Source organism: Neopelma chrysocephalum, unplaced genomic scaffold, assembly GCF_003984885.1.
Source record: "Neopelma chrysocephalum unplaced genomic scaffold, ASM398488v2 Primary Assembly neopelma1_24, whole genome shotgun sequence".
Lineage (NCBI taxonomy): Eukaryota > Metazoa > Chordata > Aves > Passeriformes > Pipridae > Neopelma > Neopelma chrysocephalum.
In genome coordinates this window covers 51258495-51283695 of record NW_020897693.1, presented here as the reverse complement: position 1 = coordinate 51283695, position 25201 = coordinate 51258495, and the positions used below count along the sequence as shown (strand labels likewise).

The window sequence follows — 25201 nt, the reverse complement described above, 5'->3', positions numbered from 1 at the left end:
GTATTAGCCTGCAGATGCTCTGAGTCCCTAACAAGATACCAACAGGGAAAGGAAACACGCCATACACATTGTCGTCAAGGAGCTGATCAATTTAATTTTCAATAGGTTTAAGGAAGTCACTGAGTTACAAACAAACTCTGAGTCATGCCAAAAACTTGCTGCCCACGTAAGCCATGACAGAAATTGGTCTGTTGAATCTGCCACGTGATCTATCCAGAGGCTTGATCCTGCACTCCCATGGACCCTTAAACTAGCAGAGGAATAAGCTGCATAAGGAAAGTACCAGGAGTGAGAGAAGGATGAGGATTAAGTGCCAGCCTGGGGGTTGGCACATGCCCTGTCACAGGACAGGAGACTAGGACTCCACTGAAGCCCCCACCAGCTGATCTACTTTATTACTCACAGCAGCTCCCTAAACAACATGATTTTCTCCCCTGTTTCTCTTCATTAATAATGATGGAAATACTTGTTTTTCCCAGATAGGCTTTGCCATCATCACTGTCCCACACGGAGAAAGTTCCTAATAACAGACTGAAAAAAGGTGAAAATGGATGATGGATCTGCCAGTGAGATGGACCACTGGGCAGAGGAGGTGCTCAGCACATCCTGCTCCAGTTACCCCCCAGTTTTCTGTTTGCCAGAGCTGCCCAAGGACAATGCTCTGATCCCTTTCCATGACTGATCGGGACTGAGTGTGAGCACCAGCTGGTGAAGTGCAAACAGCTCTGAACCAAGCTGCGTAATTGTGAATGGCTTAATTCAGAGCTCAAAACCTGTGAAAGTCCTCAGGTTCATCAGAAGACGTGTGACCTTCAGGGGCAAGGGCTGATACACCGAGTGATGCTTTTTGTCTCTCACATTGCTTCTCCATCAGGACACTCACTAATAAAGCACACCATCGGGAGGGTCTTAAAAATGAAAACAGGGATCTTGAATGGACCTTGGTACAACCTTCACTTTTAGATGTGAATGCAGAATTCAAGTTAAAATAAAGCTTTTCTAAAAACTACGTGACAAGAAATGACGAGTGCTTCAGTCAAGAAACCACATGCAATGCATTAAAATCTCAAGCAAGAACAGGAAGGCAATTTAAAAAGAAACTATTCTAATCTGACATAAAAGGGAAAATAGGACATGCGTGTTAACACAGTCTGGTGGCCTAACCCGCTAAAAAGCCTCATAGATTCAGTGTGCTGGAGCAATTAGATAACATCAGTTGCCCTCAGTGTTGTCCCTGGCTTTAAGAGCATCACAGGAAAAAAAGCCGAGCCTCTCTAAATGGGATTTCGCTGCCTTAAAGGCGCTCATTTCTCCTCACATCTCCTTGGCTCACTCTCCAGCACACCTTCCAGGAGCAAATGCACCAGAGGTCAGATACGAACAATTGTCCTCTTCCCAGGCTGCTCCTGACTCATTCCTTTAACACAGCTCATTTTGCCCATGGTAGAAAACAGTAAGATGTGACTGTGTGCCTTAAAAGCTGTGTGGGAAATCTTTGATGTGCTGAAGCATAGGAGAATTTTAGCTGTGATTTCAAGAGGGACAAAATTTCAGTTGGATTTTTCCCTGCACTTGCACGGGCTATGTTGGGCTTGCAGTTCAGGGCTTGGAGGTGGTACATTATCTGGTGCAAACGGAAGCAATGATGAGAAAAGGGAAAAAAACCCCAAACTTAAAAATATTTCAGCTGAACACTTGTATTCTGTGGGAGCACATTTGGGAGCTTGCTATAGGACTTCCTTCCTGAATTTTGACACTCAATAAAATGTATATTTATTTATTTATATGGGTTTGAGCCTGCAGAAGCCTAGAAGATAAGGGAGCTAACATGTATGTCTCAAACACCAATTTTTGGATAGCTGTGGAGCCAACCAAAGATTGTTGGTAATGACACACTCTCAAAAAGAACAGGATGTCGATTGAGCAGGGGGGCATATGAAGGTAGGGCAGCACTTTTCCAGGACAAACATCCTTGTTCTGGCTCCTGGAGATCAGCACGACACAGTCCAGCGCAAGTGCAGGAATGAGATTAAAAAGCAGGCATGGATTGCAGCAGGGGATCAAGACCCCCCAAGGTCCCCAAAGCCCTGCAACCCATTTCCAGAAAGGTCTGGAAGAATGGACTGCACATGATAAATAATTTGCATAGAAAATGAGAAACTTATTTCCAGGTGGGGAAAACCTATCTATTAACAGGTACCCCCAAGAAGCCTGGGCACATGTGCACCTTGTGGCCCAGCTGGATCAATGCTGGAGCCAAGACTGGTGCTCTTCTTTCCTTCCCACCTTCCTTTCTCTCTTTCTTTTGCCCTCTCCTTAATTAATATCTCCCTCTTCCCTTTCACCCCATCCCTTTATCCAAAACCCACTGCCATGTGCTTATATAAGGAGATCAGGGACTAACTTATACCAATTTCCATGCCAAGTGTGTAATTCACTAAATAAAACTTAGCACGCTTTTGCAGACCCAAACCTTGGGTGCTCCTTCCCCTTAAGCCTGGGACGCTGCAGAGCCTCCCATAGATCAGTCTTGACTCTCCTCCTCAGGCCAAGCTCCATGGCTCAAGCTTTCAGAGGCCTCCCTCCAGCTGTGTGAAATCTTGAAAGGCACTTAATGAATTAGACATTATTAATATTCTCTTCCAGTATCAGAAGGCAGCAATTAACTCTTTGAAGACTCAACCCAAACACTGCTTTATAAGTTTCAGTACTCAGAGGCAGCTATGTGATCTCATTGTGATTTTAAAGGATATCTTTCCAGAATAATTATTTTCCTTGGTTGGGGGGGGGGGAAAGAAGTTCAAAGTCCTGGTTCTGCCTCAGAGTGTGCATTAGTGATGTTAGATGTGCCGTAAAGATTTCAGAGCACAGAACATGATATGCTGCAATACTTTAGCGGAGCAGATGCCTTAAGGAGGGCATTCAACATGCCAGGCTCTAAATATTACTTGGGAGTGAGAAAACATTATTTTCCCACTTCAACAAGACTTTCGCTTCCCTGTCGTGTGGAAAAACCTTTTGTGCTCAGCACTATTATTAATTTATTAGCCTTTTGAATGTCTAAATGTTTTGCAGTCTGTAGACTACATCAAAGTGCTGGCTGAGGGACAGGGCAGCACAAACACTTGTGTGTGCCCTCAAATCCATGTATGCGTGTTTCAAAGAGCAGACCTGATGAAAGAAGACTTCTGCCTATACATTTCTGACAGTGAGAACAGCCACTTTCTTGCGCACAGAACCACAAAGGAATGCATTTATGTTATAATTAGATGTCAAACCTTATGAGCGATGACTGTGTAGAAAAAGTGCTAAGTATATATTTCTATTGAAATCAATTAAAGGAGACAATGATTTTCTTTCCATTTAGATTGCGTGACGCCAGCACAAACTGCTGCAGTACAGTGCAGCTGTCAAGCCCAGCCTCGCTGCCTGAACAAGTGCTTTCTGCTCTCCTGACAGAACTGTCCTGCACGGCACTGCTTTTCCTCAGAGATGAGCTCACCGTCAAAATGCTTCTATGCCCAACAGGGAATCGTGTATACTTTCAGCAGATAGGAGGTTTGAAACAATCCCCTGAATAACTTTATGTAACAGGACTTAGGTTGTGTCTCTGGTGCTGAACGTAGCATGATCTGCTTTGTGCCTTAGGAACAAACCACAGAATTTCTGCAAAGCAGGCTCTGGCTCAGCACATCTTACTGCAATGCTAGATGTAAGACTCCTCCAAACAAGTACTTATTGACTAAAACTGCAGGAGACAGGTGGAGTTCATCTCATGCCCCTACTTATTTAAAAGTTAGTGATCATGGACACTCTCAAAATCAAAAGGGGATGTTTTTCCCATCCCAGAATGGGCACTGAGGAGGGGCCAGATGATTACCTTCTAGAAGAACCATTCCACAGGCTGTGAAGGTGATTGGTGACTACCTTGGACATTATCATACAACTTTTAATTAAATTAATTCCACTCTGCATGTACCCCATTGACACAACCTTTCTTTGACTCTTCCTTCGCTCTCAGGTAATGCCCACACATGCCCCCAGCCAACACTTCCTTTCCTTCTGCAAAATCTAATATTTCCTTAGGAATGTTCTTCCTACTTACTGTGAGTCACTGCCCCCATGGCAAAGTCCACGTACCTAACACTGAGCTAGGGAGCAGGTATCTGTACTGAGAACTTGAGTTCTGTGAATTTTTCCACCTGGGTGACTCTGTATGCCAAGGCCCTTCAGGGAAACCAATTTTCCTTAAAAAATGTGTACGAGAGAGACGAAAATCCATGAAGGCTCAGCCAGAGGGCTATTCCCCATATGCATCCATGGACCACAGAGTTGAATTCCAGCACACTGCCCTGTCAGGAAAAGACATGTCCGTGTTTTGCTCAGGAAGCGAACTGAAGTGACAGGTTCACGGTTTTAAGAATGAAAGAATACACTTTGGTACAATGTATGTGGCATTATCTTGTCCCATGAAACCACCATCAGCAATGCCTGAGCAGAATTGTCATGGCAGGGCTGTAGTTGGTGGCACGTGAGATGGTAAGGGGGGGGGGTTCTGAAGTCAAGTCTTGAGAGCACTTCTTATCAACAGAGAAGTGATAAGCTAGAAACCCCGAGCCAGCTTTCAAGCCCCAAAGCCCTCCTTCAGGTCTGAAGTGGAGTTAACAACCTTAAAGTCAGAGGTAAGCTGACAAGCTGGAACCAAACCTGATTATAACTCAGCTCTTTTGGGCTCCAGCACAGATAGAGGGGGACTGTAATCCCATTCCATCTGCTTTTTGCCATGGGTATTTTGTGCCATATTTGGGATATTAATGAGCACAAGGAATGCACTAGAAATTAAACCTCCTCTGAAAGCAGTATTTGTACGATGCTCCAGTGGGTAGAGAGAAACTAGACTTCAAAAAGTAAAAATCTAGTTGTGTTGAACTCCTGTTACTGCAGAGGCTGAAACTGTCTTGTGAAAAACTGAGGTAGCCTTGGTACGTTGTCAGGTGAGATGCCCAAGGTACAGCTGCAGAAAAATGTGCTTCAGCAGCTAGAGGATCACAGTTAATACTCAGTAATCTATAAATCATTGTTATGAGATTTCTCTATGCAAATAAAATTTATATAACCCTCATCAATCATAAAAAAATCATAAAGATGAAATTTTGCAGCCGCAATGCGAATTAAAGAATCCCTTAACCTGTTTGCAAGATTTGTCCTTATAGCTAATTAATTTTTAGATGGAGTGTTCTTTGAAAGAACTAATGGATAGTGAGCATTGTTGATTGATTATAAAACAAGCAGGAGGGTTTAAGAAGTGAGCTGTGAATGTAAAATCACTACCAAGCTTTATTAACCTTGCCATATTAAAATTCCGGACTATGTGACTGCAAGAAGAAGGTATTAATACAGTACTTTTGATGAGTGTGTTTTACTTATTTAACATCAATAAATTTCTCTTAGTTGGCCTATGCCATACAGATCCATCAGACTGTCCTCTGAACTGTATCTTAGCAGACGAAAGACTAATTCCTCCCCTTAAGGAATCCAGAATCTGGATTCTATGATTCCATAAAATACAACTTCATAAATTTATGCAATGGGAAAAAAACCAAAAAAACCCAACAAAATGAAAACCAACAACTAGGAAGAAAAGGCAAAGAAATGTAACTCATGTATCATCCTGCTAGGACTGCTCTTCAGAGCTGCAAATCTACGGGTAAGTTTTATTGAGCCATCATTACAAGCAGTGACAGCAGTTATTGAAAGGCCAGTCAATCTGCGATGACCTTAAAATATCAAGAGTGAATCAGGGGTTGTTAAACACTGCAAACAGTCTGCAGGAGCGTGCAGACGGTGAGGGAAAGGGAGAAAACAAGAGCTGTTGCCTTACCCGCTTCCTCAAATTGCAGGTGAGCGTGAGATTCCTCGAGAAGGAGTTTGCAAAAGCAGTATAGAAGTCCAACACTTTAAGCAAGGCTTCTCGTTTGATAATATGCAGGTCGCAGTATGTCAGAGCCCGAACGTTGGCACATGCATGGGCCAGGCTGGTTTCCTTCCAGAAGATATCACCAAACACATCACCTTTACCTGAAAAACAGCAGGACAAATTTGTTGTAAGGTAGAGCTTAGGCAGTGTTCTTCAGCACACAAATGATTTCTTTCCAAACTGCCTTACACTTCCAATTATTCTCACATAAGCCCCCAGCTGTGAAAACTAATAAGGGTGAAAGTTTTAGAAGTATCTGAGGTACTTGAGTATCCTTAACAGTAGCCCCAGGTTTTTAAGGTATTTATAGATTGCCCTGTGAAGTGTCACAAAGCATAAGAACCAGATTGTAAAGGCCCCCTTGTTGCTGAAGATACAAGTAATGGATTTTTCAAAGGCTTCCAAATATAATGAGCACTTAACTAATGTTCAGGTGATTGAATATTTCAGGTGTCTGTTCCCAAGTGATTTAAGGAGTCCCACTCTTCCAAAAACCCTCCTGCATCTTCACGGCTCTACAGTGTGGTACAGGAGCCAGCTTCCAGGGCCCAAGGACCACATTATAAAGGATGTTTAAACATTTTTAATTCAATGGAAGTGGCAACACTCCTTCTGAAAAACCCATCAAAAACCTCACTGAGACTTTTAAACTTTAAATAGCCAGCTCTAAATCTTAAACATATCCAGAAGTCTAGTTCTAAACCCAAACTCATCCATTTAAGTAGAGACTTAGGCTTAAGTCTGTATTTCAACGTTTGCTGAGTAAGAAAGGGCTTGACACTTCAGACATCCATATGTATAAATACCTTCAACCAGCTGGGAAAATTACACCTGAAGGCCCCTTCTGCATTGGTAGGCAGTGTAGCAGAACAGCTGATGCTGAGGACTTGCACACTTTGAGGACTTGGGACTAGCTGTAGTCCAGTCTCAAGGACAGAGGAGCTCCAAGGACTGGAAGTGCATGAGATGTGCTCTGACACACCTTGGCTTCCTTTCCTCTGCAAGGAATTCCTACACCACACACCTGTGTTAGACACTGAAGCTGGACAAGGATGAGGACATCAGATTCAAAATCACACTCCTGACCCAACAAAAACACCAGCATGGGTGCAGACTGGAGATGGGCTTTCAGTTTTGGACTCTGTGGTTGTTCCAAGAAGAGGCAGCAGAGCAGCAGCAACAGAAGCATTCAAAAACTGCCTCTTGCTCTGTGGCCATGGGCTGTGCAAGGGCCATGGTGTGTGGTTTGTGGCTGACATCTCAAATCCTGAAGCAGAAACCACAGTACAAAGGGTATTTTTTGTTTCAGACCCCAAAGATATCCCTGCTCTTTATTTTAGCAGTTATTAAAAGGAAAGTAAAATCAGTTAGTCAGTGGCTATTGATTCCAGGTACCTCAAGCAGGCCATTGGTGAAGGTTAGTGATGTTATAGTTTTGGGATAAAAAGGTAATACATTTTAATATTTCCTCTTTTAAGAATTTGTAATGTTTCACTCAACTCTACTGTGGGAACCACAGTGCTAATTTATCCAACATTACTACTTTTGGGGGTCAGAGGCTCTATTTCTCTCTTTCCATTTCTGCTTTAGGTATTGTATCCAGTAAAACATATTTAACATTTCTCAGACAGAGTGCAATAAATGGTTCCAGTCCTCCTCCTGTTTTTATTTTCTAGCAAAAGTCTCTATAGCAGAATCATCCCTTAGAAAGGTTATAAATGCATCTCATTGCACTGCTTTTAATTCTACATATTTTGATGTAATTAAAATTAACTACAATACATAACACAGCTGGTATAATTTATAAAACAAGTTGTTCTAAAATGTTTTCCTTAATACAGAGCATTTTCTGGTAACATTATAATTTCTCCAATGTACTGTTTTGAAATTACCTTTTGCAGTTAATTACCCTTGTCTATACCCACAGTTCAAAACCCAATTTACAGACATACTCAGCACAGTTACATAATTTATAGAAAACAGACCATTTCTGAAATGCACGAAATTGCTTAATGGATTTGCTCTCTGAGGTGGATAGAGGACAGAACTGAGTCCTGCTTTTGGTGGCTGCAGAGTGCACTTAAAAAGACAGAATTCTACAATAGTGGCTATTATGGTTTTCCCTCTGAAATGTGAGTGAGCCACTTGTTTTCTTTTCAAATTTAAGATAATACATAGTTAATTTAAGTCAAGATGTTGAAAGCAGTGGATGGTCAGTCCAGAACTCTGCACGACGGTGTGTTACAGAATCTGTACACAAACCACTGATTAATGAAACCACTATTCATAAACTTGAGAAGATATTGTCTTCAGTTCTGTGAGGCAGGGAACTGCACTGGCTCCCTCAGAAAGGGTGGGACATGATGAACTGAACTTTTTCACTCTTCCATGAGCCATTGCCCACTGGATTTGAATGGTGAAACTCCAAACTCCTCTTACATTGTTGTTTATACTCTTTAGAAAGTATAAAATCTTGGAAGCTTTTAAGAGTTCTTGAATTTGACATTTCCCCACACAAGTCCAAGCCTTATTTGCTGATTATAAATGTGCGAAGGAATGTACTGAACGAAAACAAAACCTACCAGATTCTCCAAAACAACGTGTCTTTTTTCATAAATACAGAGATTAATGTACTGTACTTCATCCCTATTAAATGTAGTTCACTGCATAGAGAGTGGTAATTATTCACTCAGGACAAGACTAGACGTTAGGAAGAAATTCTTTACTCAGTGGGTGGTGTGGCACTGGAACATGATGCCCAGAGAAGTTGTGGATGCCCAGTCCCTGGAATTGTTCAAGGTCAGGCTGGATGGGGCTTTGAGCAACCTGGACTAGTGGAACATGTCTCAAACCGTTCTATGATTCTAAGGTTAATTTTACACATTGCAACTAAATAAAAATAAAACTTCCAAAGTTGTGACAGAAAATTTAACTAGTAGGTCTGACACACCAGCTACTCAAAGACTCATATATATATATTGTTCACTTGCAGGGAACATGCAGACATCTAGGGAAAGCCCCTCTGGGGCTAGGCTGGGAATACAGAGGCACTGAGGCTGATGCAGCCTGTGTAATTCCCAAAGCCTCTCTCTAGAGATTTATTGAGGCCTCAGCACGTTAACTCCCAAACCTGCATGGTCCTTAGTCCTGAGCAGTCTTAATACCCCTCCTGACTGAAAGCAAAGCTGTGGGAAATTCTCCTGCCCCTGCTCTCACAGTGCCCAAAGCATTGCTGAAAAAAGGAATGCCCTAGAGTGGGAACTGCTTGCATACATTTTCCACTTGGTATAAGGAAAGGGAGGAAGAGAGTCAGTATTTGGACACTGCTGGATTAAAGCTGGCAGAAACATGGGTGTAAGGATAGAATCACGGAATCAAAGAATAAGGATTCTTTGGGTTGTAAAAGACCTCTAAGATCATCAAACCCAACCATTGACCCAGCACTGTCCAATCCACCACTAAACCATGCCCCTAAGCGTCACATCTATAGAACTATAGACTCATTTGAGATGGAAAAGACCTCTAAGATCATAAAAACTTGGATTTGAGGACTGAAAGAACCATGGAAAACAGAAGATGTGTAGGGTGTTGGTGACAGGCATAATTTTTGCTGAAATAGCTACACTGCTATCATTCTAAATACAGTGTACTATGTATGCATGCCTGTACATAAAATATACATACATATATCATGCATATTTGCATAAATATATTTAGAGACAATCATACAGCATTTAACTATGCCATAAGTCATGATATTTCTATGCACTATCTTCTATATTTTAATAACTCTCCCACACAGATTTGAGGGGGCAGATATTCTCCACAGCCTCGCACCATGGACTGACTTGCCAATTTGTCAGACAGCACCTCATGCCTGGACCTTTCAGGCAGAAAAATTCGTAAGGGCCTTATGAAACTCTCCAGGAGATTGCAGATGGAAGGAAAAAGTGCTTGAACTTGCAGAAGAAAGAGTCCTGTTAAACAGTGTCTCAGAACCCACAAATATATATATAAATATATATATATAAAAATATAAACATATATATATATGTGTAAAGACAAAATTTGTCCTCCTTCAGATGGGGACAGAAACTTAGCTAATAAATATCCTAGTAGACATAGGAGCTTGATGGGTCCTTTGGAAGAAAGTTTAGGCAGGCAGTTAAAGAATCAATTCTTGGTGGGAAATAGCACTGGGTAAAAACACATCAACGGGACCAAAACTTCTTCTTAAGGTAATGAAGTATTTTTCTGTGCAGTCTTAGCTAATAGACCAGCTAGCATTTCCCCCATTTTAAAACATCTCCCAAGTCCCATCAGTCACACTAGCAAAAGCTGGAGATGATGAATAATGCCGGCTTTCCATCATGATACACTCAAATCTTATTTTGCTTATTAAAAGCAAAGCCTGAAGGTGCTTCACAATCAGTAAAACTGTATCATGTAGAGAAAGTGTTCATCTAATCAGTTTAATTTCCACTAACTATGAAGTGATGACAGCATGCACACAAGTGGAGGTCAGTGACCAAATGCCACGTTCGTGCAGCCATAATTACATATACTGGTATCAATATTCACACAAATACATCTGTGTCTATATATCTGCAGGATATATCTTCTGGCTGCAGGACAGATGTGCCCCAAACTGATGTAGACATCCAGTGAGCAGGGAGGGAATCAGCTCCTGTTACCCAGAGCAGCAAACAGCTCCATGATGGTTCAGGGAGTAGGCAAGCTCTGCAGCTGCTTATCATGGGACATTGGAGTTGGTTGCACAGGTTTACAAAATTATGGGATATATTCATGGAATAAAACCCATCTGTGGCTATTAAACACTAAAGATTTCCCTCTGGGGGAAATAAAATTGAAATATAATTCAGTGGAGGGTTGGAGAATATTCTGGGGAAGCATCATTGTTTCCTTACTTCACATTCCTACTTTCTCCTGCACATCTGCTATTGACCATTTTCGGAGACAGGCTGCTGGGCTGCCTGGATTTCTGGACTTAGCTGATACGGTTGTTTTTGTCTAAAGAGGGGATCTGGAGAAGATGGGGGTGATTCAGTGGTGCCCATTCATCAGGTGCACTTCCCATCGGGGACATCACTGCTTCCTGTAAGCACGGCCATGATGTGCAGGGATGACACTACGCTGTGAGAGAGGTCTCCTTGCTCCTGTGAACGTTTTATCCTCAACTTCAGTCTTTTCCTGGGGCATCCAGAAGGGCCACAACTCCCTTGAAAATCAGATCAGAGCTGATCCCTGAGCAGTGTGAAAATCCAGCTCCAGGACTGCACGTGACCACGCGAAAGGGCAGAATGATGTGAGAAAAAAGCATTTCTAGCAAAGAAATACTAACAAGGGACTGTGCCAAAGATCCAAGTCCATGCTGGCAAAGGTACTTTGCATTATTTAACACAGTGCAACCTTCCACATCTGCACCTGGAAGCACAAAAGAAACTGACCTTTCTTCCAGCATTCTGCAAGCAGAGCACAAGGTACATAAAGATATTCTCCCCTCATCTCTCTCATTTTTAGTGCAAGGATCCTAGTGCTTCATATCTTTCTAGAAGCCCCAGCTCCTGGAGACAGGTTATTTCCATTTTGATTTTATATCGAAATAAGTTTCTATCTTCCCTGACTGACGAAATAAACCTGAAAGCATGAGCATTCCCACCACCTTCAAAATTCATAAGGCAAATACGATTGCCTCAAACTGTTAGTCTGATTTAAAAGAACTATATCTCATGATTTTTAAATAATTTTCCTTTTCTTGTGCTGCCAAGACTTCTGAGTTCCTGGTTTTGGCAGCGAAGCGTGCAGGTCTAATTCAAAAACATTGCAATTCAGTGAAAGGAATCTTTCTGACTCTGGAGGCTGTGGATCACATCTATAACACACCAGCTGGCACTAAATTAAGATTGATGTTTCTTATCATAATTAACTACCATGCAGATAGAGACAAAATATATTAAATTTACAAAATAATGTGAAAAATTCAAGTCTGTCAGTAAGAACTAATAACACTTTTGAACAAGTATCAGCAGGACTAAATCTTACACATGGTACTGCGGATGTCAACCCAGACCTGCAAGGTTTGACTGATTTCAAGGCAGTTAAGAAGAACTGCACAGTGCAGAGCAGCACGTCACACTCATTCTCAGATCAGTAACCCTTCAAGTATTTTGCAAAATACTTTGAGATTCAGCACTTTAAAACAGCCTGAATCACATTAATTATTTCAGTTCTGCTAGCTGAAAAAAACCCCATACCCTTACTTTATGAATCATTTTCCTCTTAGTTAATTTAGAGCTTTAACTCATTGGAACACAGGGGACTTTTCTATAGATGAAATAGGACACAGGCTTTTCTGTAAATTGCTACCAGGTGCATGTTACTAACCTGGGGAAATGCTCACAATTAGTCTGCCTTGGTTGACTGTACATGAAAAAACAAAAAAAAAGTTCAGTATAAAACATCCAGAGTTGATTTGACACAGGGGCAAATTCTGCCACCTTCATTCCACTTGAGAAGAAACCCAAGCTGCAACTAAACTAATTAAAATCACACTGATTCTATGAGATGGAATTGGACTGACAGTTTTTCATGTCATAAAGTGCATCACATATGGTCAGTCTTGTCCTGCACAAAGCACATGCCCGGCTGTGTAGGCATGGAAACTCAAAGTGTTGGTTCATGGATCCCAAGCATCAAATTACTAATGCCCTCGATGAGAGCTATGGAGCACCTGGGTCTCCTGCTCACCTAAATGGGAGCTGCTACTTTCTCTGCCTCTAAAGAACTTTTCTCCATGTGATTTGGTAGGAGACTTAATCTTTTGACCTCCAAACACATGTAGGATTTAGAGCAGAAAAAGACTCATCCCTCCTTTCGGCTGTCATCCCAAACTCAAGAAGACACTTGCTTTCCTTTATTCCTCTGATACTGCATCATATGCCCTTCCCAGATCAAACATTTGTAAATAATTTATGAAGCAGACCTTTAATAAGGTTTGGCTTGCCTAATAACAATAAATCCAATAAACAACAGGTTGCTCTGGTATTATATGCAGAATATGCTGAGAGTTAACATGCAACACATAAAGGCAAATGACTTAACTGAATACACACGGGATCAGGACCAAAAGGGGGCTGAAAAATGAACTATTAAATTTATATTCATTCTGGCTTGACTATCAAAATTGAGTTCACTCAGCAACAGTCCTCACCAGGAGTCCAGTGGTCGATGCCAATTTTTATCGCTATGCAGCTTGAGCAATATTTTTGATCAATTCCTACAATCAACATCTGAACGTGGTGGGTCATTATTTTTCTGCTGAAAAAAACTACTTCTTTAAACCTTGTTAATCAATATGCCCAGTTAAAGTTACTGTGCAACTTACACAGCCAGCTGTGCAAATAGCAGGAGCTGGAAAGCAGCTTCCAGAGCCCCTTGGCTTGCATTGCCATTTATGTGAAACTCCTCATCAGGTGCAAATTCGGGTTAATTGCAGCAGGGACAATTATTAGGTGCTCTCTGGTTGTTGATGCCTCTTTGCATTAGCCTGGGGACTCCAAACCCCCAGTCCTTCCTGAGATTCTTCGCTGAAAACACCTCCCTGTGCAGAGCAGTGGCAGTTAAATTGTTTACTCCTGCCTGAGATGGTGGAAAATCACTGATGTGCCTTCTCAGGGTCACCTCGCTTGCTGGGAAAGTTTTGATAATTAGAGACAAGACTGTTTGCCCTTCTCCATTATCCTGGAGACTGCAGATGAGTCCGTGCCTTCTTTCCTCCAGTGTATATCAGCACCCCATCACACCAGCTCTGCACAGATGCACCCTCTGCTACAGCAGCAGCCAGCACCTGCAAAAGGTGAGAGACTGGCTTGGAGAAATGGAGGCAACTAATGAGGGAAACATAATGGGGCACCTGGCTATCTCCATTAATGAGTCCTATAAACTGCAGATCTACAATTGGAGCCATTCTCTTACTGTACATGTTTCTGTAATGCTGGTTACTGCAGTGTCTGGGCATTTAATTATGCACAAATGAGAACAAAACCAAACCAGGGGAGAACAAAATGTCACAGTGCTGCAAGTTGCCCTGTCAATCACTAGGCTTCATCTGCTTTCAAGCACAAGAAACACCAAAGGTGGGGCCACTGAGTCAGGAAAAGTGCTGCTGAATAAAAGGATGGTGGAGCCTGAGGAAAGCACCTGGTTGGCATGCCAAGTCTCCTGAGGACATCCTTTCAGCAGGCAGGGAGACAGTGGATGTGCCAGCTCACCGTGGCTGCGAGGGAAGGGAACATGATAAGGGAAGATCAAGAAGGGGAAAAGCAGCGACATCATGGAGTGATTCATGCTGGGACCTGAGGGAGGATGAAGCCCTGCACTTTGGACAGAAACATGAATGTAAGAGATGGAATACGATGGTTCTCAACCCATTCTGATGTCCCTACCTGATTCACTTGTCTAGGATATTCCACATTTAAAAATACACCAAGCAATCCATCTGCAGGTGAGCATGGTTAAAAAAAAAAAAGACAGCTCTCTCTCTCTCTTTCTTTCTTTAAGCAAGGAAAATAACACACTCCTATATTAAATCACACTACACTGTTATTTCCTCTGCAAGGAGCATAGGCTGGCAGACAGCATGTCCTGCACGTTCCTGCTCTCATAGAGGAAATTAATGACGACAAGTTTCCAAAGGATACTTATCACATTTCCACTCTAGGTTACTTCTGGGGCATGGAAAGGACGGACAGACTGATAGTACAGTCCTGCAAGTTGACTTTCCCTAGGAAAACCAGCATGATGGCAGATGCTTGGAGCATTCAAAGGTTTGAATATTGAGGTTTTCACATTAGGCAGAGGTTTTTAAACCTGCTCTCCCCCTTAGGCAGATTCACATTCCTTGTGCTTGAACTTCTCAAAGCAGAACAGATCAATAAAAATTATGTTCTTCACTGTCTGATCTGCAGTCGCTATTTCAGCTGCCACAGCTGCCACTATAAATGCCTTTGCAACTACATCTGGGAGAGATTTTCTTCCACAAGTGAATTTTTAGGATACAACATCCCATAATTACTCAGTTCACTATTCTGCTAAATAATCTGTCAGAGCATAAAAAGACTCTTCAGTGTGTTCTACGACTAGAGGTAGCAGTTTATCTTGCTTTAAGTTACATTTGCACATTCTGCCAATCCCTGTAGTACACGACGAACACAGCTCTGAGTCATGGGATCGCACCTCAGCAGAGAGAATCAAAGGCAATTTTGGTAATCAAAGGTAATTCACTTTAACTAGATAATGTTAAAAGTCTCTCTAGCCAAATGGGGATTAACATGGATACCAGATTTACTACATCTAAAAGGTAGAAACAAAAAGTTCTTACTGTCATTCGAAACGTACAATATTCATTAATAAATGCGATGAAGTTTTGCATGCAATCTATTTAGTGATGGCTCCTAGTTCAGTAAATTACATATTTATTGTTTTCACCATAAAAACCATTTATTTATTCAAAAGCTGCTACTTACTCTTAAAGCTTTTGTTTTTTAAATAACTGTAAGCAAATATATCATCACTGAGATTAATAATAAAATTGAAATGGCCCAGTGAGCTGAAATACAAGGAATACTTATTGATTTAGGAGCTTTCATCATAAGGATTTCACATCTCAGTATGGAAGCAGATTCATTCTTACATTAAATCTCTCTTTTTTTCAAAACCTAAGTGTACACTAGAATACAGAAAGGTGCAGCAGGTATTTGAAAAGAGTATGGATGTGTGTTTTCCCAAGTTCATACTCTCCAGCTGGGAGGATCCGAGTGATGCCCTGGGGAAGCCATCCCCATGCAGCCTCATCCACACACCTGCACACTGCCCAATCCCACCCCAGTCCCAGACACACATACACAGGCTTTTAGGGAAATGCCAGGAGTCTTTTTCAGCTACATGCTTGTCCTCATTCCTCCTCTCCTTACTCTTGCTGCCGGTTGGGAAGGAGCTGAAGTCTGACTCATGACTAGTGTTGGCTCCCTCTGCTCTCTTTCCACATATCAGCACAACTCCCAAGTGTAATCTTTTATCTCCAAGTGATCATTCCCCAGGAGATATAAGAGAGACTTACAGAGCCCTCTGAAGCCACCCTTACAGAGAAGAAGCAGTACAGAGCTTCAGTGCGCTGTGAGAGACCCCCTCGGACCAGGAACCAGGAACCCACTGGATTTGGCCACAGGGAGTCACAGCTCCAGTTTAAGAGAAGGCAAATATTCAACAGGATATGAGTTCTACAATAAATGGGTCGATTTTAACCAGACAAGACAGGTTCTGGATGGTTTTCCTCTACATGGTTCTGCCTCTGAGGAGGATCGCTGCCTCAACACCCATGCTGACCACTCAATCCCACCATCTGCTAAACCATCCCAATCCCATACAAGCTAGCAAGGAGTCTGCATTAGTCTCTCTCCCACCTGCTGCTGGCAAACCAGACAGCACAGTGGGGTGACAGGGTGGTTAACCTGGAGCTCCCCCATCACTCAGAACTTGTCATGACTGTGGCTTGACACATGGTGTGACCCTATCTCTTTGCAAGGTCAGATCAGACCATTTATTTTCTGTACAGGCAGTTCACTACAAGTGACAATTTTGCTTCTTTATAGAGACTGTTGCAGGTGTTATTCCGGGCTAGAATGAAAATCCCAGCGTGAAGGTTAATGTGGAAATCCTCCTGAGAGAGTAATATTAAGCAATGTGCATTTCCTCCAACAGGCTATTTAAAAGATGTCAAGCACACAGATGCCATTCTATTCTGCTCAGAGACACTGCAACTGTGACCACTGAGCCATACTGGGCAGAAAGAGCATTCCCAATGGCATAAAAGATGAAGGATTTGCTTCTAGAGTAGGATCTCTGGAGACACAGTATCTCCATCTTACGACAACTACCAGCCTCCTGTAGTCCCAGCTGATGTTAAGCAAGACTAGTTAATATTCGAAACTAAGCAAAAGGAAAATACATACAAACCAGAAGCATTTCAACAGAGATCACTGTACCTAAAATAGCCACCACCTCGTCGTCCTGGATGACTTCCAAGGATCCTGAGACCACGAAGCAAAGAGCATCAACGCTTTCCCCAGCGTGATAGATGAGGTCCCCCGGGGCGCAGTGGATGGTCTGGAACTCCACGGCCAGGGCCCGCAGGCAGCCGTCGCTGGCCAGCCGGAAGGCCGGGTGCTCATTAAAAACCTTCCGGTTCAGGTGCACGCAAATATCTGCCCTCATGTCCTTTGGGCAAATTGAGAGAACCTGAGCAAGAGAAAGACGGAAAACAGTCAGCTGGGAACGTGACACCAGGCCGCTGCTTTATGAAATAACCCAATGGATGGATCTGAAGATCTCCCTGGGGGTGGATTTTGAAGTCCATTCATCCCATCATTTCATAAAGCTTCTGGTGGGAGTTTTATCCTGATTTCAGGGTAATCTTTTTCTGTCCATCTACTGCTTTCATTGCAGCTGAAAGGGTGATGTGGAAGATGGGACTATTCTGTTACACTGTGCTCATCCCTAACAGCTTTCACACTTGGTTTTCCAGAATTGCACGTGGCGCTACTATGCTCTGTTTGTGGTTATCCCTCCAGACTTGGTGCCCAGACTATCCTCCTGCTGCCATGCTCAGTCCTTGCAGGAGCACAGAGCTGAAGGACCTTGAAGACATGCAGAGACAGACCACTCACAATAGAAAACACCACATTTTGTTCACAGCCAAAAAACCCAGGTCTCAAAAGTCTTAAAGTAGGTGACCACTTACCGACATGTATCCAGACACACCCAGGGTTCAGTTTCAGTGAGACATATAAGGAATAACCTGCCCAGGAGGGCTTACAGACTAGAAAATCCAAGGAGATTAGAAGAAAAAGGAAGTATAATGAAATCTTATGAAATGTAAAGTAAAGGTGAGTGAAAAGCTGTCCTGTGAACATGAAGACAATCTCCATAGCAGACCAATTAAATAAGACCTTCAGCTAGTTTCTTACCTTAAATAGCTTTCCCTACTGAAACAGGAACACAAATACACCTGAAGAAAGAAAGTGAAAACCTGTGGGTCTTGTTAGGTTTGTAAACTGTGTGCTTAATATTTGCACATCCTCCTGAACACTCTAACGTCCTTATAACCCTCAAATTTCTCAGTGCTAATTGCACTGAGAAACATATAAAACCTTTCAATGTTTTTCTAGGACAAATCATCAGAAAAGAGCATGAGACTAAGAGCACTCTGGAAGTCTCATATAAAGAAGACTGCAAATCGATAGTACTGCTTAATTTCTCATTGTAGGGAATTAATTTGGCAGCTCACTCTGCAGATAGTGAGGGAGACAGGGACATTAGGTCAATGAGTTGACCACTGAATATTAGCAGAGAGAGACTCTGGTAACCCCGACTGAGCTTGAGGCAAATGGTCATGTTAATAATGAAGTAAAGCCACAATTTTAATTTCTACTCAATGAAGAAGAGGTATAAAACTCACTATTGCAAAGCATATAGCATATAGCATAAAGGTCCTAAAACATAGTATGTGAAAAGAATAAACAGCTTCTGTTTTAATAATAATATTTAGTCCTTTCCTTATTTAAATATATCAAAGTTCCTTTGCAGTCAAAGACATAATGAATGCAAAAAGGTGTAATACAAGTTATTCTCCTATAATCTGTACTGTAACAGTCTGAGGTGAGAAGGGGCTACTACAACCATCTGCACTAACCTCTTGCATTAACAATTTTCACATCAATTCCAGAATACCTGGTAAAATTATAGCCTACAAGGCCTTGATTTAATGTTTTCAAATTATATAGGGTAGTTGTTTCAGGGGATAGCTACTCTTTCTTTCAAAGCATGTTGTTTCTGAACTGATTTCTTTTTTAGTTTTCAGCCAACAGCCAGAGAATCTTATCATCTTGCTCAGGTAAAAGACCTGCAATCATCAGGAATCTCTCCCACATGCAGGTGTTTATAGAAAATGATCAGGTCATTTCTCAATCTCATCCTAAGAAAAACAAGAGAGATAGATGATGCATTTTGTGTCTAACACTATGAAGCACAGTATCTCTTCAGGAAACTTCCCCCTGCATGAGGCTTTCTCACTTACAACCACCTTCCCAGAGCTACAACATAATTATTTTTTTATTTGATTTAACACAGAGTAAGTCAATTTGAGTTAATTATATTTTTCTGTAACAAAATGCTGTACAGAACACATTAAAATACCCTGCATAAGTGTGTTTTATCATAAAAATTAATAATAAACACATTTGACAAGACATATTCTCCATAAACCATCATTTGCATTAGTAGTAATGTCTTGTCTGAGTCACTGTTGACCATATTCTGTAACACATTTCCATAATTTTATTAGGGACAGATGTCAATTTCACAAACTTCTATTTTCCTGAGTCATTCCATTTATCATTAGAAATATGGGCCCACCTTAGTTTTTCAGTAAAAAACAAAGATTACTTTGGAAAGTGATTGTTTCATCTAGGCCCTACTTTTGGATCAAACAGAAAGTTTGTCTTTATTATAAAACAGAAACATGCCATCTTTCTTCATCTTAATAGTAACTTAATGAAAAATTCTGCTTTCTTTTGTACCATGATTGATGATTTTTAACATTTTTATCTACTCTTGCGCCTAAATGATGGTTATAAGTTTTTTATGTCCCTTTAATACTTTCAAAAATGTAAGTGGTTTTAACAAGGTCATGCCAGGAATTCTCAAACACTGCTCTTAAGAAAAATGTCTGTGTTCATATGTGACTGATTACTGAATTTTATCTTTTAAGCTTCCAAACTGCAGGAAAAATTGGTTAAACTATTGCAGAAGTTGTTCCTGTAAGATTCTGAGATGTTCCAGGCCCCTTTGTCTTTTGGAATGCAAAGTAATTGAGTCCCTCAAGAATAAAAGCCACTTGGCTGCAAAGCAGCATACTATTTCCTCACAGATACAGACTTATATACAGAGTATTAAAAGTGAGCACTCGAAGAATTGCTCTTTTTATAGACACACAACAAACATATGTATCATCACGCACTCTAATATGAAGAAACGGAAAAAATTCCATTGCACAGAAAAAGCCCACCTTAAAAAGCATAATTCAGAAATTTTCTGGTATCATGATAAAGTGATTCTCCTAATGGCATGTCATTGTATGTAGACAAATGAAGATATCACTTATCAACTAGTACAGCACTAAATGAGTAATGATCCAAGAGTTAGCCAGGAACAAATACTGTTAATTTGAGTTTTCTTGCCTGCTACACAGGTATGGAGAACAGAGAGTTAAACAGATGAAAACTAAAAGAAATATTTAACATTAAAAGATATGGCAAGGTATTGTTGACTACCAGAGATAAATGTAGATATATGTAGGGAAAAAAAGAGAGCAAAGATAGAGAATTGCAACATTCAGCTACATGTTTTCTGTATGCTCCAAGGGCTCCATGAGCTCCAACCTGTCTCGCAGCACTTCTTTTTGTGTTTACAAATACCAGTATCATGAATTCAGAAGGAGTCTCACAGATGCCACCAACTTCTCTATTCCTTGTACTGTACAAGGGGGCTGTTGGTGACACAGATTACAGTAAGTAGTAATTTTCATCCTTCCAAAGAGAACACATAATGAGATACAGGATCACACAGAGGCATTTGGAAGCTAAAGATAAATAGTCCAAAGACCCTAAGATCAGAAAATGAGCACTTCGAATTCAGACAAATATTCATCTGAAAATGATCCCTTATTGACAAGAATTGGACATTCTTACTGTGAAATGCTCTTACTGAGATCTCAGCATTTTTAAGGCAGCATGCAACTAAAAAGACACAAACTAGAAGCAACATGATTGTCCCTGAGTCCAAATGGTGTCAAAATGCACACACATGGGTGTAAAAAAGAAATTTAGTTGAAGGGAAAGGATACTCTGTAATGCTTAGTCACTTTTTTCACTGTAAAGGAAATGCCTCAAACACATCATGTTAATAGAACCAAAGTTCAGCTGGGACATTTGTTCTACCCTGTGTGTTCTTTCAGCAGCGCAGCAAAAACCACCAAGACAAATTTCTTAAGAGGAAATTTCCTTAGAGATTTGAAGACCTTTCTCAGTGAAACCTGCAGTTTATAAGGCAAGCAGGATATTAAGGTCACTGACAGCAATGCTTTAGTAACTGATGGGTTTGGAGCTCACGACTTGGAGCGGGAAGTCTGCCGGGACCAGATGCTTGTGCTGCTACAGAAGTTGCTCTGTAATAAATCTGTAGCCACAGACTTTGCAGTCATCTTTCCCATATGCATCCAAGCAACATGAAAGAACAGAGCCTGCTGTGTATCAGTGCAAAATCAGAGGAGAGGTCTGAATTCTACCCAGAGGAAAATCTTTGCTGGCTGTATAAACTGTGACTCCACCAGAAAAGGAGCAAGGCTCCGTGTCACACATGAACAGCACACATGTATCCACAAAGACTTGAACTACTACAAAGCTGAGAGAGGAGAAAGTAAAGCACAGAATAACATTTATCATTTTCCCTCTCTGCACAGAAATCAAAACCTCCTCAAAGCCAGTATAAGACAATTGCTGAGCTCTGCCATCACCAGCTGGCACCCAGCTGGCACAGACCCCAACGTGACACCCAATGCAGAGACTCAACACCATCATCATCTCTAGAGCACTCCATGGTATATGTAAAATGCTGATGGTGAGTGAACAGCTTGTGGGTGCTGCTAGAGATTGGGACAGCAACCAGCTCTGGAAGACCCGCAGGGTCTCATTGTCTTTTCAGTTCGAGATCTGTAAGGCGGTGGGAATTAAATTCCCAAGGAGGAGTTTCCATCTGATTTTTTAACTCCCTCAGCATGGTCAGGCAGTTTAAGATAAGCCCCTAGAACAGCTCAAAGAACTCTACAGGGAGCAGAGATTATAAAAAAAAGTCAAAGAAAAGCAAATGAATCAAAACAGAAACTGTACAGATTAAGAGCATGTCCAAACAATATCTTTTAGGATGGGTTTACAGGTTTAAGTATTTGTTAAAAAACCTTCCCCAGCTGGATAACACTACAGGATGGCTTAGCAGATATTACAGAATCTGTTAAGACTTGTTAACAAAAAGGGCAGAGGCCAGTGAATCACGAACATTATCTATTGTCAATCCTCTTTCAGCACACAGGATTGTCAATTTCTGGGGGTTGTAAGTAGGGAACATGTTGGTTGATACTCAAGCAAAGAGCTTAGACAGTCTGTAACAACAAGGACTGTTTCCTAAATGAATAACTGTAACAAATATCAGAGACACTAAGAATGTCAGCTTTGAAAATACATATAATAAACTCCTCCAACTTCTTACCCATTCGAGACCACAGATAGCTCTTTTTATTTTGTGGAGAAAGGCCACTCTGGGTTTTCAGACATATTCAGCGGCCACAATCAAGGTCAATTCTTTCCAAAAAAACCCCACAATACTCACTAGTTACTCAGATTTTTAGAAAGATTTGGCTTACTTGAATGTTGAATTCTTTTTCAGGCCTGGCCAAAAGTGTTACATTTGGCATTGGATGGAGGCCAAAGAGGCAAAGGTAAGAAAACAGCGGATTGGCAAATCACAGAGCATTTTCCTGTAATAATCAGGTAATTTTGTAAGTAACTCGGAGGTGATATATGGAGCTGAGCAGTAATTAACCCTGCATGCTTTAGGGTAATCTTTAATACATCACTGAATATCTTGGCACTAAGAACTGAATTTCAGCAGTAACGGTGTGCTCTGTTTTAATTGCAATAGAATCCAAGGTCATTTAGATTTAAATGCTCAGAAATCACGATTTGAAAATCATGTCTAAGTTGAGTCTGGCTTGTTTTCTTATTAATAATAAATGAGCTGAACCAGTGATTAAAATGGATAGATTTGGTGGTGTAGTAACAAAATTAAGTGGGTTTTTTAGCCGAGTAACATGAATAAGAGACATTAAGAAAATCCCAAGAAATTGGCTGTAGAGTCCATTAAATTCCATCTTGTCAACACAGACAGAATCTGGCTAGGGGTTTGAAAATCAGAGGAAGATGAGAGGCATCACTATGCCTCTTTTAAGGAATCAAGTGGTTCACCAGCAAAGGGGCTATTGGCTTGTCTAATGCACTGAAAAGTGTGGCACACTAGTCACATCCACTGATGATCCAAGGTAGTAGATCCCAGGTTGCCAAGGGGTTGTACTTTCAGAGGTTTTATTGTTTTCAGTTTTGTTGTAATATCTGTACCAAGCAAAAATATAGCAGGGCCTTCTAATGGGGCAAACGATAGCAGACCACAGGGAAATCTGTCATTAAAAATCAACTTTTTAGATAAAAGAAGAAAAAGAAACATCAGAAAGAATATGGCATACATCAAGGGATTTCTCAAGTCACAACAGTTTTTGGAGCAACATCTTCTGGCACAAAGGTCACCCTTGGAAGAAGGAAATCGATCAGTGAATTATTTTATTTTGAGCTCCTTCTGGAGGTGGCATTATTTTCAAACATCCATCATTATGTAAAGACATTCAAGGAAATTAAGAATGAAAAGAGATCTGGAGAAGACCTTCCCCAAGATGTGGTCTCTGGAATAGACAGCCCCTTGTCTGCTCCATCCCTTTGGTGGCAGCGCTCAGGAAAATGCCTGACCCATCCACTCAGGCACTTATTCCCCCGGGAAATAAGCTTGTGAGCTGTTCCATATTCCTGGCTTTTTCTCAAGCATGACAGGTTCACAGCTCATTTTGTATCAGTCCCAAGATAGTATATCCAAGATATACATCCAAGAGTCAGAGATAATTGTGGATAGCCTTTCCTGGCTCTGCAGAGTGCATACAGGAGGTAAATAATCCATGCTATCCATAAAGGGGAAACAGAAAGCCCCACCGGTGCACAGGCCCCGCTCACGGACCTGTGTGAAGGACAGGGAGACCTTGACCGTCTCTCCTGCATCCCGCTCTCCAAAGAACCGTGGATTCACACTGTACCTGGTCCTAGCTCAGCTCTGTGAGGTGAGGGACGACTTCTTGTTCACCTCATCCCGATCTGCAAGGAACGACCAACAACCTCGCCTCTACAACGAAACAAAAATACTTGTCCAAACGATTTTTACCTTCCCTTTGCAGCAGGGAATTGCATGCAGCTGTTACAGCTAATTTTGTAGAAGTTCTCTTTGGCCATGAGTCTTGGAAGCCTTCTACCCTGGTCTTCCACGAGGAAATCCAGCCAGCACTTACAGACACCTCTATGTGATGGGACATGGTGGGAATGGCAGCCTGATTCCTCTATGGCAGCCTGATTCCTCTACGTGTCTCAGGGTATCACTAATTATTTCTACGGCTCTTGAAGATCTTATTAACAGCAAACATGAATAAACTGCAATGTCCTTGTGTAAATTAACTTTTAATGAAGGTACAACCTGTGTCTATTTACCATAAACCCATCTCTCCTGTATGAAAGCTTAGGGGGCCAGCAGCGAATAGTTTTAATACTGTGTTATTTTCTCATGATTTCCATTTCAGTCAGTGCAATGTGAAATTGGCTCTCATTATCCCAACTGCCATTGATGTTCAGGTTGAAACTAAATAAGATGCCTTTTTTCTCTTTCAACCTATGGCTTTTCTGAAGGAAACGACTGTTAAAACATGATAGACATTTATTTAATTGCTTTCTGAGCAAATTCTAAGCCATACAACAGCACAGAGGTCAAGAAGAGAAAATCTTTGGGTTTTACTGACATTTCAGAGTGTTATCATTAGATAAGACCTTGAAACACCTGCATGTTAGTTAATGGTTGTTCTGCTTTCATGGATAATGACCTATTTCCTACAGAAGAGCTAATATCTATAAATTTCTCATTTGCTGCCTGGAGATTTTAATAAAAACTAAGAGATTGGAATTCAGTGTGTTTCATATATCAAATTACTACCATAAAGATTTTATTCAGCTGCTTGTAAATGGTCATATACAGAGCCTCTTTTTTACCTCTAACAAAAAGAACCCCAAAAAAACAGGTTTGGATGGATGAGAGATACTGTTTAGAGTTTAAAGGCTTCTCAAGTTTGTCATGTTTTTACCCCTGCTCATTATTAGATGAATAACTCTGAAATCTGTATCATTAAAGATTAAAAAAAAAAATAAATTCCATCTTGTTTGAGCCACTGTTACA

At 41.2% G+C, this 25201-nt stretch overlaps 1 protein-coding gene across 1 annotated transcript in view; it reads right to left on the bottom strand.

Moving 5' to 3' along the window:
- KCNH5 (potassium voltage-gated channel subfamily H member 5) overlaps positions 1–25201 on the bottom strand; it is a 153108-nt gene that overhangs the window by 23606 nt on the left and 104301 nt on the right. The window contains exons 9-10 of the mRNA XM_027674189.1: positions 17041–17293; positions 5882–6078 (exon numbers count right to left, since the gene is read on the bottom strand). Of these exons, the coding sequence (XP_027529990.1) occupies positions 5882–6078; positions 17041–17293 (450 nt within the window). The remainder of the gene's footprint in view (positions 1–5881; positions 6079–17040; positions 17294–25201) is intronic.